General features: G+C 31.5%; 1 protein-coding gene across 6 annotated transcripts; it reads left to right on the top strand.

Annotated features, from left to right (window-relative positions):
- Positions 1–4783: 4783 nt before the first annotated feature.
- Positions 4784–16208, top strand: SK21 (SKP1-like 21). Of its 6 annotated transcripts, none has more exons than XR_014985418.1 (11): positions 4784–4968; positions 5941–6270; positions 7232–7456; positions 7573–7764; positions 7851–7961; positions 9172–9250; positions 10032–10180; positions 10314–10480; positions 14170–14297; positions 15005–15096; positions 15949–16208. XR_014985418.1 is itself a non-coding variant. In XM_085668193.1 (10 exons), coding segments are annotated over exons 2-10 (1050 nt in total). In that variant the 5' UTR covers positions 4784–4968; positions 5941–6234; the 3' UTR covers positions 15007–15306. The 6 variants fall into 6 exon arrangements, 4 of the variants coding, with proteins under 4 accessions (XP_085524319.1, XP_085524317.1, XP_027908447.2 ...); XR_014985417.1 differs by having other exon boundaries at positions 15833–16208; XM_085668193.1 differs by lacking the exon at positions 15949–16208 and having other exon boundaries at positions 7851–7954; positions 10064–10180; positions 15005–15306.
- Positions 16209–16537: the final 329 nt, after the last annotated feature.

Raw genomic sequence — 16537 nt, 5'->3', positions numbered from 1 at the left:
TAACTTTTTATTTTTATTTTTTATCTTGAAGATGCTTCCCTATATTAAGATATTAAATATCTTATTGAAGGATTGTAGTGTTGTCTCCTTCATCTTTTCTCACATAATGATTGTAATTCTTTTTCCTTTAATTTTAGTACAAATACTATTTTTTCTCTTCAAATATTGATCCTTGTAATCATGCTTCTACTTCTACTTGACATTGTGGATTTGAACATGTCTTTGATAAAGTTCTTAAACTTTTAAGTAACTAAATTATTTTTTATATTCTACGTATTTTTCTACTTTTAATTCTCAAGTTTATTCTATTGTTATGACTTAAAAGATTATCATCTATTTTACTCAACAAGGTGTCACAATCATTATCTATTACATTGTGACACTATATTCTTATGATAAATCTACTTATAAACTATTTTTTTCTAACCTTGAATGATGATTGTAGTTCTTTTGCTTGGATATTTCTTTTATCACACACAAATATGAAACTAATGATATCATAAAACATTTTTATTTCAAATGATTTTATATTAGTTTGAACCTAATGTTAATGTTTTAGGTTTGACAATACAACAATTTGCTCTTCCTGATCTCTTGTCAAAACAATGCATTCTACACCAATTTCCTTATGTGGATAGATCTCAATAAAACTCAATAGTTGAGAGAGCATATCAACATATATTAAATGTATCTTAAGTTTTATTCTTTTATACCAAGTTGTCAATCCAATTTTGTCTGAGGTATGAAATAATTTAGTTTACTGTATTTAAGTTTTTTTCAAAATCTTTCAGAAATTTACACTCATGAATAATAAGTGTAGGAAAAATCGAAATTTTCAATATTTCCATTACTTTTATCCAATGATATACGGATATGATATATGTATTGAATACAACACATATCTGATATGTCGATACATTTATTTTGAAAATAATAAGACACAATATATAATATATGCATATTAAAAAATATATAATAATTCTTAAAAACATGATAAATATATGATTATTATTGTGTGAATGTAGATTAAAATCACATACATCAAAGTTGTCAACATAAAAAATTATAATTTTTTGTCAATCATAAAATTACTACTGCTTTATAGATTAGATATTTCATTAATAAGTATCGGTAAAGATCCTAAAATATCGGACACAAGTATGTAGCTCAAATTGAAGTATTGGTGCATCATAGCTTTTATAAATTCATACCTAAGTATATTCTCAAACTTTATACCCTTCATCCTCTTCTCTACATGATAAAAAAAGGTAGAATATTTTTCAGTCTTCAAACTTAAAAGCTTATTACCCTACTATCATATTCCCTTGTTTCAATTGCATAAACTATTTGTTTTTTCTCTCCTAATATCATTATGAAAATATTTGTATACAAATTTTGTTTTAAACACTTTCCAATTAATGGTTATTCTTCCTCCTTTTAGTAATCTTCTAAATTCAACCTCTCCTAACAACGTAATTTACCTTTTTGTTGTTAGAATAATTCATAACTCAAAATAGTTGTTTGGATTATAACCTTCGAAAACTGTGGACGCTTGTTTCTCCTAAATTCAACTAAACCTTATGACTCAATGGTTCATTCAGGTCTTTGGTTCCTTGATAAAGTAACAACCATGTCTTTGATATGTTGTAATGCTTTAATAAATTCATTCTTCTTCTTATCATATCCCATTTGGAAGTGCATAAGTTACTACTAATAAAAATCTCATGATGAACACATCTCACAATTTTCACATAAAATATTGCTCTCATAAAATCCAATTGACATCCCTTTAAATATGACACAATTTAATTTTTTAATTTAATTATATTTTGAGAGCTAATTAATTTCTATTTAATACTAATAAAAGAGATATATAAACTTAAGAATATATATATATATATATTACATTTTATTTCCTTGTTTTAAGTTCTTCTTATTCCTTAGAGAAATAAAAGAAATCTAGTTTATCTATTATTCCTTCCTTTACTAATATTATTATGTATTCTTATATAATTGTTGAGAACACATTAATAAGAGAGTTAGCATATAAAGTGAGAGACGTGTAAAAAGTGACTATAATTATTTTTTCTAGTATAACATGGGCATCCATGACTAAACCAAGGACAAGGATCGAAAGACTCGCCCCTTGAAATGTTATGGAATTGTCAGTAGTATTTATGTTCCAACTTGTTTTGTTAAAAATTGTAATGATCACCATGTTTAGGTAATTTGGCGCCTCCATTTATTTAAGTGATATTTAGAAAAAATCATGCACAAGTAGTATAATAGAAAAATGAGAACAAATATCATATAAAACCATATCATATTAAAATATTATACAAATACCTTTTTAAATCAACATATGTCATTTTATTTTACATTACCCACATATCACTCACATAATTAACAAATAGAAGCCATAATGAACAAACAATTTTAATAGTAATTACATGATTTTCAAATAACCTACACCTAGGACAAGCCATAACACCATCCCATGAGTTCATAATCATTTACGTTTTGCTTTTAACATTTTTGTTTGTACAAAAACAAGATAGAATACTGCACACTGCAGGAAACACAATTGTTAAGCCAAGTTCATATTAGTGACCAAAACACATAGGATTGAATTAACTTTTAGAAATAGGTCAAAGTGTCCATACATAAATATTTTCACATTCAAATCTTAATAACACAAAGCGCAGTGTAGAAAGTCATTATAATGGAAGTCACATCAACAATCTTAAATAAAGACAATATATATTGGTTAATTTTGTATGCCTCATGCTTCAACAATACTATGTTAAATACATTGAGTAATTTCATTAAATCTAAATATGTTCCGAGCTCTTAGTTGATATATGTCAATGGATATATATGTCATGCTTAAGTAACTTTATTAGATGTTCTGTTCTAGTACTAAGACCTCTTTTTGTTCTTCAATGTGCATACCTTGTATTTGTACAACAATTTTATGGTTGTCATACTTTTTTCATCATGTTCTTTAAATATTGTTTCATCAGGTCGGAATCGAAATATTGGTGCTCACCAGGGGACTGACAACTTCCCTTCAATTTCCCTTGCCCTCAATTGGGGGGTTTGTTCCGCTACATCCAATAAGTCTCATATCGCTTAGGAGTCGAGGTTAAGCGAAGTTTAAATATTTCTACCTTTCTCTACCTTTAGAGGTGTCTTTTAAGAACAAAACCATGACAGAGCTTAACGCTCCAAAGCGGACAATACTTCAAGAACATGGTGGTTGTTTCAACTGCCAGACAAATTTAAGTAGAAATCAAAACAAATATCAAAATAACCATAAGTATCGACTTCTCGTTAAGTGTTAACATGTCCACATATGTATAAACCTACCAATATATTTTCCAAGTCATGATTTTGATATTTATAAAATGACTTCACAGTCCATCCTCTATCATTGTTCACCAGTTTTCTTCAAGATCTAAAGGAGTAATTACATTTTCTCAATCTAGTATAAGTTGTTTATACATTTTCATGTGTTGACTTGTTCATCTTTTTTGCAACCTAACCACATATATGTTTATATCCAATCTCACCGTGACAAGGACAAATCGAAACTTAAACAATCCATTTATCTTATTCCAGTTAGTCATCATGTGTAAATAATAAGAATTATCCAACTACATTTAAATATAACTATACATTTAAATATAACTATGTATAACTTCTCCTCTTTTTGGAAAAAACAAAAAAAAATATAAAAATATGTATTACCTTATATGTTGTAAACACGTTAATTTAACATCTTTTTAATTATTTAATTAATAATTAAATCATAATTGACAATTGATCACCTTGTAATCATCCATACGGAAAAATATCAAATTTATTTAATAATTGATTCGAAAGTTTCTCTTTTTCTTTCGAATTATCATACATAAATACCAAGAGAATTATGCATCCTCTCTAAATACAATATGACATATATAAAGAAAATTTATAATATATCTTAAAACACATTGTTCGAAACATTTTAAAATTTACAAAAAGTAATTTTAAATCAACGCTTCAAAATTGCATGTTTCATAATGATTAGACATAGCATTTACCTAATATGTAATATGTTATCTACAAGATACAACTCTTTTGTATCATCATCATCTTTTTCATCCTCTGGAATATAATTTTTTTAATTCAAATAATTACTTATTATAAAATAGTTATTTATGTCAGTTTTAGTTACTACTTTTTCAAATTTAAATAATTACTTAATATTATTTACACAATATTAATTATAATGTCTACAACTATATACACCTTTTATATTTTACTACTTTTAAAATTTATAAATATTTAAAAAACCATACACACACATGCACTGTACTGATATAATTAATAACTATACTTTCTGAGTGGTCCATAATACTAATAATGGATACTTCTTCTTTAATAATATAATTTGAAAAATGTAATTATATATAATTACAAATTATACCATTCAAAACAGTATTTTGTGTTTTACATCACACCATCTGTAAATACAAAAAATACATTCTGAAAAAACATTCAATAACTGCCAAACTTGTTTCAAAACATTCTGAAAAAACACTTATCCACACTTAGATATGTAATCCACCATCAAAGAGGGAGAAGCTCTAATTAGTGTACAACAAAGAGGGGTACCATGTGTCTTTTTAAAAAAACTTGAAGGTGCATAGAAAAATCATAGGGGTGCAGGAGGAAAGGGGATACTTCTCCTTCGTCATGGATCTCACACGACATCCCAAAACCAAACCTAATCGGGTTCAGTTGGGAACGGTGTCGTTTGCTTCTCCCTATCGTTCGTATTCACTTTGTCATTGACATTGACAACGATTCCAACTACAGACCACTAAAGTGAAAAATTTCTCAGTCACAAAAAATTTCTTAACTCCCTTTTTCTCCTTGTCTATATTTCTCTTTGTCTTGTCACTCTGCAAATCCATTTCCCAGGTACACACGGATTCATTCTTACATTTGATTTGAGCGTTTCATTCCCCTAAGTTTGTTCTAGAGAATTGTGGGTTTTCTTCAGAATGTGTTTTTTCTCAATAAAAAGACATGCTTTACACTCTTATGTTGTTCTGTTGTTGTCCCTTTAATTTGTTCTGCTTGGCTGTGAAATCTGTGTGAGGATTAGGAGGTTTCTGAAATAATAAAGTTGAGTTATTTCTCACCTCAGAAATGAGCTTGGGAATGCGCAGGACTGATTGTGGTACTATGGTGTGCTGGGATGTCTTGCACGCCCCGAAAAATATATTTTTGTTTTTTGATTTGCTTTGAAAAATAATGATGAAATCACTCAATATTTAGGCTAGTAATGTTTTAAAATAATAGAATTACAGTTGATTTATCCCTTGATTTTTTTTTAACTTCTTTTCTCTTTTTGGTTGTGAATTTAAAAGAATATTTGTTGGATAATGCCATGAAAGTAAGTGTTAGAGCTGGTTTGGTACTGGTTGTCATCAGTGAAGTGGGTTTATAAACAAGGTAAAGAAAAGCTTATACTTCTAATCTAGCATTTGTTGAGTTCTTTAAAGCAGGAACTAGCTATTTAGTTTTAAGTAGTTTGCTAGAGGGTATTCTGAGAAGTGAAAACCTTACTTGAGATTTGATGTTGATTTAAGAAAAATTACTCAATTCTAGACTATTACATGTTTATGGAATTAAACAATTGTATTTTGTATGCATTTGGTGTATCTGTACAAAGCTATGTTGTTGACTTACTTCGATTACAAAATTTTAAGTACAAAATAAAGTTGGAGAAAGTCTATTATTTGCTTCAATTTATGTAGTCTTAACGTATACAGTATGCTAATGCTTGTATTTTGGCAATGCTTAATATTGGAATAGTATATTTGTCTGCCCTTCATTTCTATATTGTCAACTGCTGCAGTTATTGATTTCTTATCCATAACATTGCAGCTTTCATCTTGAATTTGAGACATCAATCTGGGCTTGTGCTATTTGGCAAGTTCACACCTATTTTACTTACTGGTTGACTTTTGTGATGGAGATCCGCGTAACACTGCCGAGTCTCCCATGGATCTTGTGCATTTGAATAATGTTGCTCGAGTAACAACATCCTGTTTGAAGAATTCCTTTGACAGGGGGAGATATTAGGTTGTTGTTTGGGTTTGTAGTTTATTTCTAAAATCAGGAGGTCCTTGCATTGTAAAAAACTTCAAGTGTCCCTGTTGCTTTTCAAATTGTTGGCAGATGTCAGAAACTGACTTGGCAGTTATTAAACCTGAGGTATGCTTTCTTGTGTATAAGGGAATATATATTTTTGGTTCAACCATTTAAGTTGTGGCCCAATGTTTCATTTGAGTTGTACTGCTGCCTGTTTGCTTTTGGTTGAATTGTTAACCTATTCCTTTGACCTTTATTTATCAGCTATCTTCTGTACGATTTGTTAATCCATTTCTATTTTTCCTGTAATACTTAATACATTATTGAAATTACTCTATGTTCAATAATTTCAATAGGTTTTAGCAACTTAGTTTCTGTAGTCTATGTATGGATGCTGTAACGAAGCTTGTAACTTCATCAAAATAATCAATACAGAGGTTTTTTCTCTTTTAAGTTACTTTTTTCAAAACATACATGCCGTTTTTATAAGTTAACTGCCAATTTTTTCTCTACGTAGCTGAATCCCAACACCCTCCATCATTGCATCTGGAATTATGTGTTTATTTGATATGAAATTTTGATTATGTGAATACAAGCTGCCTTTTAGTTTTCAGTTTTAATGAGTTGTTTTAGCATTTGAAATGACTCTGGTTTAGTTTTCTCCTCAATCTCTTTGACAATGGAGATTGTAAGGAAAGGGCTGCCGATTCAAAATTGAACAGCATGTGCATGCATCACCCATCAATTAAATAACGGAGTTTCAAGGGTGAATCCCTCTTTCGAGATGTTTTTTAAACTTCTTTGAAAGCATTAGTCTTGCATGTGGCTTATTCAATTCTGTGTGTTATCTTCTCTTTGAATCACTGAATTAACTTAGTTTGGGCTGATAGTCTCTTTAATAGGTTTTGTATTCCAATTTTCTATGATTTTTTAATGTTGAGTTGTGTGCTTTTCTTGTCTGGAGAATAAAAAATGGTATTTTTTAGTTTAATCAAGTGAAACTTCCCTAATAGTGAATCAAAACTTGGCATTGATTACTTTCTTAAGTTGAGACTGAATCTGATACCTGTTTTTGTATTTTCAGATGATGAAGCCTTATGTTTGGCTTCAAACTTCAGATGATTCAATCCAACAAGTGGAACAAGAAATTGCAATGTTTTGCCCACTTATATGTCAAGAAATAATACAAAAAGGCATGGGATCTTCCAAGAATTGTGCAATATGTCTTCCTCAACAAGTCAGTCCTGCCATGTTGAGCTTAATTCTTGATTATTGTCGTTTTCATCAAGTACCAGGCCGGTCAAACAAGGTTTGACTCCTTTTTTTCAATGCTCTTAGTTATTATGTATATACCTGACAAGACAATTCCCAGTCTGAACTATAAATGTGAAAAGTGTTTGACTTAGGGATTGTTCTTTTACATAGGAACGTAAATCTTATGATGAGAAATTTGTTAGGATAGACACAGAGAGGCTTTGTGAGTTGACGTCTGCTGCAGACAGCCTTCAGTTAAAACCATTAGTTGATCTAACCAGCCGTGCACTTGCTCGAATAATTGAAGGGAAGACACCAGAGGAGATACGCGATATATTTCATTTGCCCGATGATCTTACAGAGGTGTCTGGTGCTTGTGAGAACTCTGTATGCCAATTATATCTTCTTGGATTTTCTGTTTTCATTTCTCACAGATTCTATTGACCCAGGAAGAAAAGCTGGAGCCATTGAGAAATATAACTGCTGACCCAAGGATCAGGCTTTTGAACCGTTTGTATGCTAAAAAGAGAAAAGAATTAAAAGAGCGCGAAAGGTTAAAGGTGCCACCAAATTGTTTCTTTATCTTTAACACATTTTATGTCATGTTGTCAATGTCACTTGTGTCCCTTATTCCTTGGGTTAAATAAGTTGTTCGTACCTCCAAAATTGACCCATATCGGAGTGGTGTTTCAAAATTTTCAGTGTTTTTGAGACCCAACATTTATTAAATATGTTAATTTGGTCCTAGCAGTTACGGTGTTACATTTGAATTAATGGTGTTAACATGTGAATTTTGGCAATGTCACTTGTCAATATACCTGCAAATTTTTGATTAAGATGATTACACACCACCAACATTGTTAATTTTAAAGTAACAAAGCTGATGTCAGGACCAAATTGACATATTTATTAAATTTTAGGCATAAAAATCGCTAGAAAACTTCGGAAGTACCGAAAACGTGTTTAACTCTATTCCTAAATTAGGTATTTGTGTTTGAACTTTTATTTCAGAACAGTGCTGATCAGTGTTGCCTGTGGTGTATTTGATTAACTTCCATAGTTTTATGAGATTGCATAATATCATTTTTGAAGCAAGGTAGCAATGTTGGAGAAATGTAAATTTATTTTGATAAAAGATTTTCATAAATATGAACAGAAAATTTATGGTTTAAAAACATTAGTGGTCCCTATGACTTTATCTTTGGGTGTTACTTCATCTAATATATTAAACATTGATTAAAATGGTGCATCATGTAGGGCAAGTTGTTTTGGCATATTGCTATAAGTTTGAACTGTAACCTAACTTTTGAAACTATAGACCTTAAGCTACACTTTTGAAGTATTGGGACTTAAAAGTTGTAGGAATAAAAGTTGTATTTAAACCCAAGATTATGAAGAGAAAGGACAATAAACTATCATCATCAACTAAACATAAAACAATGAAGAAAAAGGAAAATCTGTGCAGCGATGTTCAAACCGCACCACTTGCCTTATCTTGCCCTGTGCCTAGTGCTGTGCCATGTAAGCTTAAAATTTAAAAATATTGATGTTACTCTCCAAACAAATCCATAGAAGTGAGCATAGGTTGCATAGTGTGACAATTTTTTCCTCTACTAAAGCTGTGAAAGATGAGTAACATGTCATTTGTTTCTTTTATTTCAAAGATGCATCACCAATCATTGACAACACTGGTGCTTTTGTTCTTGCTTCAATTTTTTATTCCTAAATTGTAGATAAGTTTGATATAAATAATCTGTTTTCATGTTTCAGAATGTTGAAGTTGAAGAAGAACATGTGGATGATCGTTCAGTTGATGACTTATTGTCTTTTATCAATGGAAATGATGGAGGTAAATTAAACATACTAATCCTCCTTATCTTTCTCTTCACTTCATGTATTTTGTCTATTACTTGATTAAATGGATACTTATCTCATTACTAATTGGTTTGGACCTCATTGGTCGTAAGAAGGCCCTTCTGAACCATTAGATGTGCTTATGAATTGGTTTGGGCCATTATCCAACTTGGCATACGTTTCTTCATGTTGACAATGTAATTCTGAATGATAGGATGCACAGATAAGTGTTAAGTATGGGTGGTCTGTGGTGTACGTAAATATGATGGCACCCTATATTTGAGAATATCCAGGCAGCTTTTTTAGATGATAAATTATTGCTACTCCAACAAAATTTATGACAGCCAAGCTGAAGTAGTATTGGCAAGAAGACTGCTAATATCTGTCTCTTTTTCTGTATGAGCATGGCTAGCATTTTTTACCCTTCAACTAAATCTAATTTAAATTGATATAAGAAATACTTAAACATGGCTTCAAATTTTGACTTAAGTTTTTGAAATTGCTGTGAATATTGTTTTGGACTAATTTTAATCAGAAAAACAAATAAGTGAAGTTATCTATTGACAGAATTAACTTATTTCTTTATTGGTGTATTTTTTTATTTTCTTAGTGCCAAATTTCATTAAGTAGTGAAAATGCACATTTTGTAACATTTAGGACGAGAATTTTTTATGGTTTTTGGTATTTGTAGTTACTAATTGCTTTTTGAAATTATTTTGAGATGCTTTAAGGGAGGAATTATTTGAGAGCTATAGCCTTTTTATATTTTTCTTCAGTTCCCCTTTTGAATTTCTTACTGGAAGTGAAGAATTTTGTCACAGATCCCAAGGGAGTTAAAACTTCAAAGAATAAAAAGAAGAACAGGAGGAAAAAAGAGCAACAGAAGAATTCTTCTCTGAAGGAGGCATCTGAAGTGAACAAGAAGGTTGTTTTGAAATGCTCTGCTATATAACCTACACATCATTAAATCATTTAGCACTATGTCAATTTTGAATGAAAAAGGTTTTGGTCTCTGCTCACCAAAATGTTGAAGTGTTTATTTTATTGCCTTACAATAGGAGGTAAATGGTCATGATATCAGACACCAAAGTTCTGAAGCTGAGATAATTAGTGAGACCTCCTATTTACACTATGCAGAAGATGATGCTTTTACTTCTAAGCCTGAGTTTGATGATGGTGATATAGATGATGAGATTGATCCTGCTTTAAAGGAAAAAATTGACAGGTGGGATTATTTTCTGACTGATTGTTGTTTACTGTATTATTTTTAAAATCTATTGTATTTTTATGGGTGTTATTATAATCCCTGGCATATTTTCTGTTGCTCTTGCAAGTCAATATCTTTTATTCTGCCTAGTCATCCGCATTGCTGAATGTCTTATATGAACTACTGCATATACAGAGGACAGGGTTGCAGAGTGATTGAACTTTTTCCTTATCTCTTTTTGGGTTTTCAAGAAATCTAATAGGAAGAAGCTCAATTTAGAATGAGTGGGCTTCAGGAACCACTGGCCCATGAAGGTAGTAAGACACGATGGGAAAAAGTGTATATGAGAAAGAAGAATCGAATGGTTGAGGTGGCATGACTTAAGGGTAGAGCAGTTGGAGGAGAGAGAAAAGAACATTTTGGTGAGAAAAAAATGAATTGTGGAGGGGGAGTGGAGATCCTATTTGTATTCTGTTGGTTGTTCTAGAGGAGCATAGCTTTGGGCAGTTGGATTTGTTATCCTATTGTATTTTGCTTTCATTAATAAAAATAATACATGCATCAGTGTTTACTTCATTTCTTTCTACTTCTTGCTTTTGAGGTGCTGATCTTTAATATAGGCTACATCGAAAAGGGACATGTCAAAAATAACATTGATTTCCTTACCTCCGGTTACCTCATCAACGGATTAAAGAATTGGTGTCGTTGATCCAGAAAAAAGCAAGAGTATAGATGTTGTATTTAATATGCAAGGTAGAGAACAACTTGACCATGAAGTTACTAGAGCATTTCACTCTTCTTAGGGTTGCCATTTCATTTAGCAAGAAATCCTTGCTATAAAGAAAGCATTTTCTATGCTGCCAACAATTATCTTAGTGATTACAAACCTTCCAGCTATAGTAAATGGGGGACATTACTTCAAAATGAGAGGAATCATGTAGAGAAATTGTTACATCCAGTTAAAAATTCAAGGAGCCAAAACATTGCTAGTGATGAATGGAGTTATTCTAAGAAAAGATCCCTTATTAATTTCATGGCTGTCATGGAGAACGGACATATGTTTCTATAAGTTATAGACTGTTCAAATTAGGTAAAAGACAGATGGTGAAGCTTTTTGTAAAGTAGCAGGTTTAATGATTGAAGCTCACTTTCAATCTATTTATCGAACTCCATGTGTATTTCATACACTAAATGTTACTTTGAAGAACATATGTGCAGCTAAGAATTAAAAAGAAAATAATTTTGTTTACCCATATGATAATTGGTGGGATAAGGTGGATCACATACATTCTTTTCTATGATGTTTGTCGAAGAACTAATATGGAAGCGTCTTCTCTTCACCCAATGTATGAAATGTGAGATTCAATGAATGAAAAGGTGAAGAGAGCCATATATGATTATGAGAGGAAGGAAGAAAGTGAATGTTCAACCTTTTATGCAGTGGTTAATTCTACATTATTTGATTGATAATCTAAGAGTGGCCCGTCATTGCTTAGATTATTCTTTAAATCCAAGGTGATTAACTTTTATTTATACGTATTGTTTTAGGATTACATAATGGATGATATTTGATATGCTATATATGTGTGTGTGTATATATATATATATATATATATATATATATATATATATATATAAATTGTAGGTATTATAGTCATCTATGGCTAAGTGAAGATTGTAATTGAGTTCCTCCACATCGAGACATTGAATTTGCTAAACGTTTTAAGACATTATTTCTCGATATGGATGCAAGAGACGAGTTAATATAGAGTTTGTTAACTTATCATATGGAAGAGAATTTTTAGATGATATTGATTCATTGAGTGATAGGGGTAACATGAATCCGAAAACAAGGTAGCTAGCTCATGGTATTAGTGCTTCTATACTTCAAAATATTGCCCTTTAGTTACTTGCACAACCTTGTTCATCTTCATGCTATGGAAGAAATTAGAGTACTTATTCATTTATCCATTCTCTCAAGAGAAACATGATGGCATCACATAGAGTGGACGAATTGGTAGTTCTTCAACTTCTTTGAAGGAATACTTCACAATTTATCAAAAGGAAACAAAATTGTGGATATAGGCGGATATGATTTGGGTTCATTTGATGATTACGCAATTCTTGAAGTTGCTAATTGTCTTTAGATGAACCTAAGCTAGAGGGTGTCTTTTTCAATGATGACAAAAGGCTGAAATGTCTTAAATAAATGAGACCCTCTTTTCACATTTTGGATTTTAGACGAATGAATTGTATCCTTTTCTGTTTTAGGCAACAACGTATTCAAAATATTATGTTTGACCGGGTTTTTCTTAGATGATTTTGAATGTATTAAATAATTCATAATGATGATTAGTATGCGTGGGTATCTATGTATGCATGTGTATATATATGTGTATGTATACCTGTGCTGTCGTGACCTTCATTTGGGAGATCACAGGTAATGCTGTGTTGTGTTCATGTCTGTGTTTGTGCTTCATTCATAGCTGGTTACCCAAACTAATGGACTTCGAAGTCGAGGTAAATTATAAACCAAGTCTAGAATATAAAGTAGCGGATGCTCTCTCTACCATTCATCACTGAGCTTAATACCATTTCCATTAGTCTGTGTTGAGTTGATTTCCGAAACTAAGGGATGAGGTATAGAACATCCTAGGTTGGTTTGCATCTGTAATGAGATACAACCCTATCCAACTTCCATGGTGAATTATGTTTGGTGTGAGGGTTGATTGTTTTTAACGGGTGTTTCATGTTGTCCCCCCCTTCTGTTTGGATTTCTATGTTAACTAAATTTTATGATTCAGTAACAAGAGGGCAAAGGCGTTGCTTGACTGAGACGCAGCTCTTAGTCAATTGAAATTTCATTTGCAGCATGCCTAGCAAACTATTGTATGCAAGTCAGTCCCCAAAGGCAGCAATCATTTGTTCGCCATAACTGTTCCAAGCTATTCCCAAACTACTCTGGCCTCTTCCAGATGGTATCCGGCATTGGAAATGTGGCCTATAAGTTACAGTTACATTCATCAGCTCGAATTCATTCCATATTCCATGTTTCTCAGCTTAAAAAGTCCTTGAAGAGTGGTTTTTGCTGACTTTTCTTCAATCCCAACGAGTTGAGTTGGTGAAGTGGAACCTGCCACCCCTGAGGCTATTTTAGCAACTAGAGAGATTTGAAGCCATGGTTCCACAGTGGTGGAATGTCTGATCTTTTGGCAGTCCCTGCCAGTGGAAGAAGCATCAAGGGAGCTTGCTACTTCCATTCAAAATAAATTTTCCACATTCTTCCTTGAGGACAAGGCATATTTTAGAAAGGGTGGGAGAAGTCTTTTGGAGAGATAGTTAGAGGATAAGAATTCTGTTACAGGGGGCAAATGATTGATTGGAGTCCAAAGATCTTCTGTGACTTGGGGGAGCCGTGCTCCTATTCATCTTTGTATTTTCCTTTTCTTTTTGAATACAAATGAGATTACCTCTGTTAGGAATTTCATAAGAGAGTGAAACCTATGATTTCTGAACGCTGAAGTCCTATTGCCAATGTTTATGACACTCTTTATATTTACCTTCCATGTTTTTTTAACATTCCATTTTAGTAACCTACGATATCTCTTTAATGTAAAGAGATGTTCGAATGGTTGTTACAATGGAGTGCTTTTAAGATGATGACATGTGCACACTAAAATTTATCTGCATTGTATCATTTGATGCAGGGAAGTGGAAGATTTTGCCCGAAGATTAAATTCTGACTGGCCAGAAAGAATGCAAGAACTTTTATCATCAGGTCAAGAACGAAAGACGGTGCTTTTCACTGCAGATGGTTTTATAAGGCGACATGCTTGTATGATTTCACCCTTTATTACAGTATTTTCTCTGATCCACCATATTTCCGAGCTGAACTTCAAAAATAATTTGTGCTAAAACATTTTCCTTTATTTTCCCTTTCTCCACTTCTATTTAGTTGCTTAGAAACTTAGGTCATTTATATGTATTTTGCGTCTTCAGCTCTCTATTTCCCTTTCGTTTTGAACTTCACTCTTGTTTCTTTTTGAATATTCTGCAATTTTTGTTAGTGTTGGTGGCATGATTTTAGTTTTATAGTTTCACTGTTTTCAAATATTTATTTTCTTGTTCAAGCACAATTCATATACTTGGTGATGCTTCTTTTTCTTTTAGCTAATCGTTGTGGTGCTGGGTCTCAATTGCATTAGGCCATATTCTATCAATTAATAAATCTTGATATCAACTTTTGAGAGTTTAATAGTTTTTGAATGTTGTTTTTATATGAATTGTGCTTGAATTCATTCAGTGTTTGTGAATAGGGCTTTGCTAATGATTAAGAAATCAATAAATAAAAAGCTTGTTAGAAATCACTGCCAGGATGCATTGCTAAGTGATACGTTTAATGTTGTAATTTCTTTAAAAAAATCACTTTTCAAGATAGTTTCTTTCCTTTTTGAAAGAAAAAGAAAATTTACCCGTAATTCATTCCTTTTTTCATTTCTCGTGTGTTTATTCACAACTGACTAAATCTCTTTCCCTCTTCAGGACTGGACTTAGAATGGAATATGGAAATGAATCCTTCCCAGAGGCTTCAACAATTTTGAGAGATGCTGGCAAGCGCAAGAAAAGTTTTGCATGTCAGTTCCTTTTTTCATTTCCTTTGTTTTATTCTATTCTTTGCAGTTCATTTTTGGTGGTAATTTTATTCTGGGGACTCTCTTGTACTTTGTCAAATAAAAATAATAGTTTGTATGGAATGGTATATCTTTATTGTTGAGCCTTCGCAGTTTTGTACTTTTAATTTGTAATACATTGATTTTCTGTCAAGACATTTTTGGTGTGGATAAGAGCTAATCTTAAATTCATTTCGAGTAAAATTCACTTACATGAAATTCGGTTTAGCAAGTCAACCATGTGATCTTGAAACTGTTGATTGTCATTAATGTATTCTTCTCTTACATTTTCTTCTTATAAGAATTAAATGAAAATTTATATTTAATGCTTTGAAACTGTGAAAAAACATTTAAAACTTTTTATCTAGTGAGTAAGAAAATATTGAAATATGATTTATTATTAATGTTTCAAATACCTTGTAAATAATGCAATGTTTGGGACAGGAAAAGATCAGAAACATGAAATATTATAAGGTTACTCATAATCAATCTCATTTCACAATGGATCTAGTTTTACTTTCCTTGATTATGTAGTTGTCCATTTTGTTATCTATGTGTTGTTACGGTCATTAAACACTACTTAATTGAAATAAGACAGTAAATTTGTTAATACTTTGAATAATTGAACTATTTGGCCACCATTGTGTTTGTTTTTACTTTTTCCTAAGTTTTATTTGTGAATATATTCTTCTGCATGTAGATTTGTTATCAATTTTATTGAACAAGAAAGCTTGAAGTAACCAAATCCTTTATCTTTGTTCATGACATACAAATGGCAACTGATTCTTCAACATGCATCCTCATCTTCATGGACAGAATACCCTTATCCAGATTGACTTCTCCCTACATCTCCACACTGCTTAATGCTTGATATCAACACTAAGACCTACCTTTGTGCCATCTTAAAGTTTTACCGTTCACTGTGTTGGAAGATTCTTTTTAAGAGTTGTGGGTTGAAGATGTATGTATGTTGTAGTTAGTTTTTTAGTTTCCATATGAAATATGTTTACAGATTGTCTGGAATAGGGTTTTTAGAAGAATTTCATTAATATGTCTTCCTTCACAATTGCTTCTTACCCTTCCCTATTTTCTTGATATAATTTATATCACCCTTGTTGAACAAATAAAACCTTACATCTCAACCCTTCCTAACAGATACCATCTGAACTATATTAAAAGTTCATCGACTGGACAAATGTATTTCAGGAAGATAATTTCACAATGCATAATTTTTAGTTATAGTTATTTTAGATTGATTATATATTTTTTATCAAAAAATAATATTTTCAAAATAATTTTAAATATATTTTACAGAGTTGGGTATTTATACAAATTTTCTTGGGTCACTCATGTAATGAACATTCACTCATCTGCTCACTCATGCACAGCAGCTTCATATACCTCT

Source organism: Vigna unguiculata, chromosome 10 (assembly GCF_037176805.1).
Source record: "Vigna unguiculata cultivar grain cowpea cultivar isolate G323 ecotype 2 chromosome 10, ASM3717680v1, whole genome shotgun sequence".
Lineage (NCBI taxonomy): Eukaryota > Viridiplantae > Streptophyta > Magnoliopsida > Fabales > Fabaceae > Vigna > Vigna unguiculata.
The sequence above is the reverse complement of the archived record's forward strand: the minus strand, read 5'-3'. Positions and strand labels throughout refer to the sequence as shown.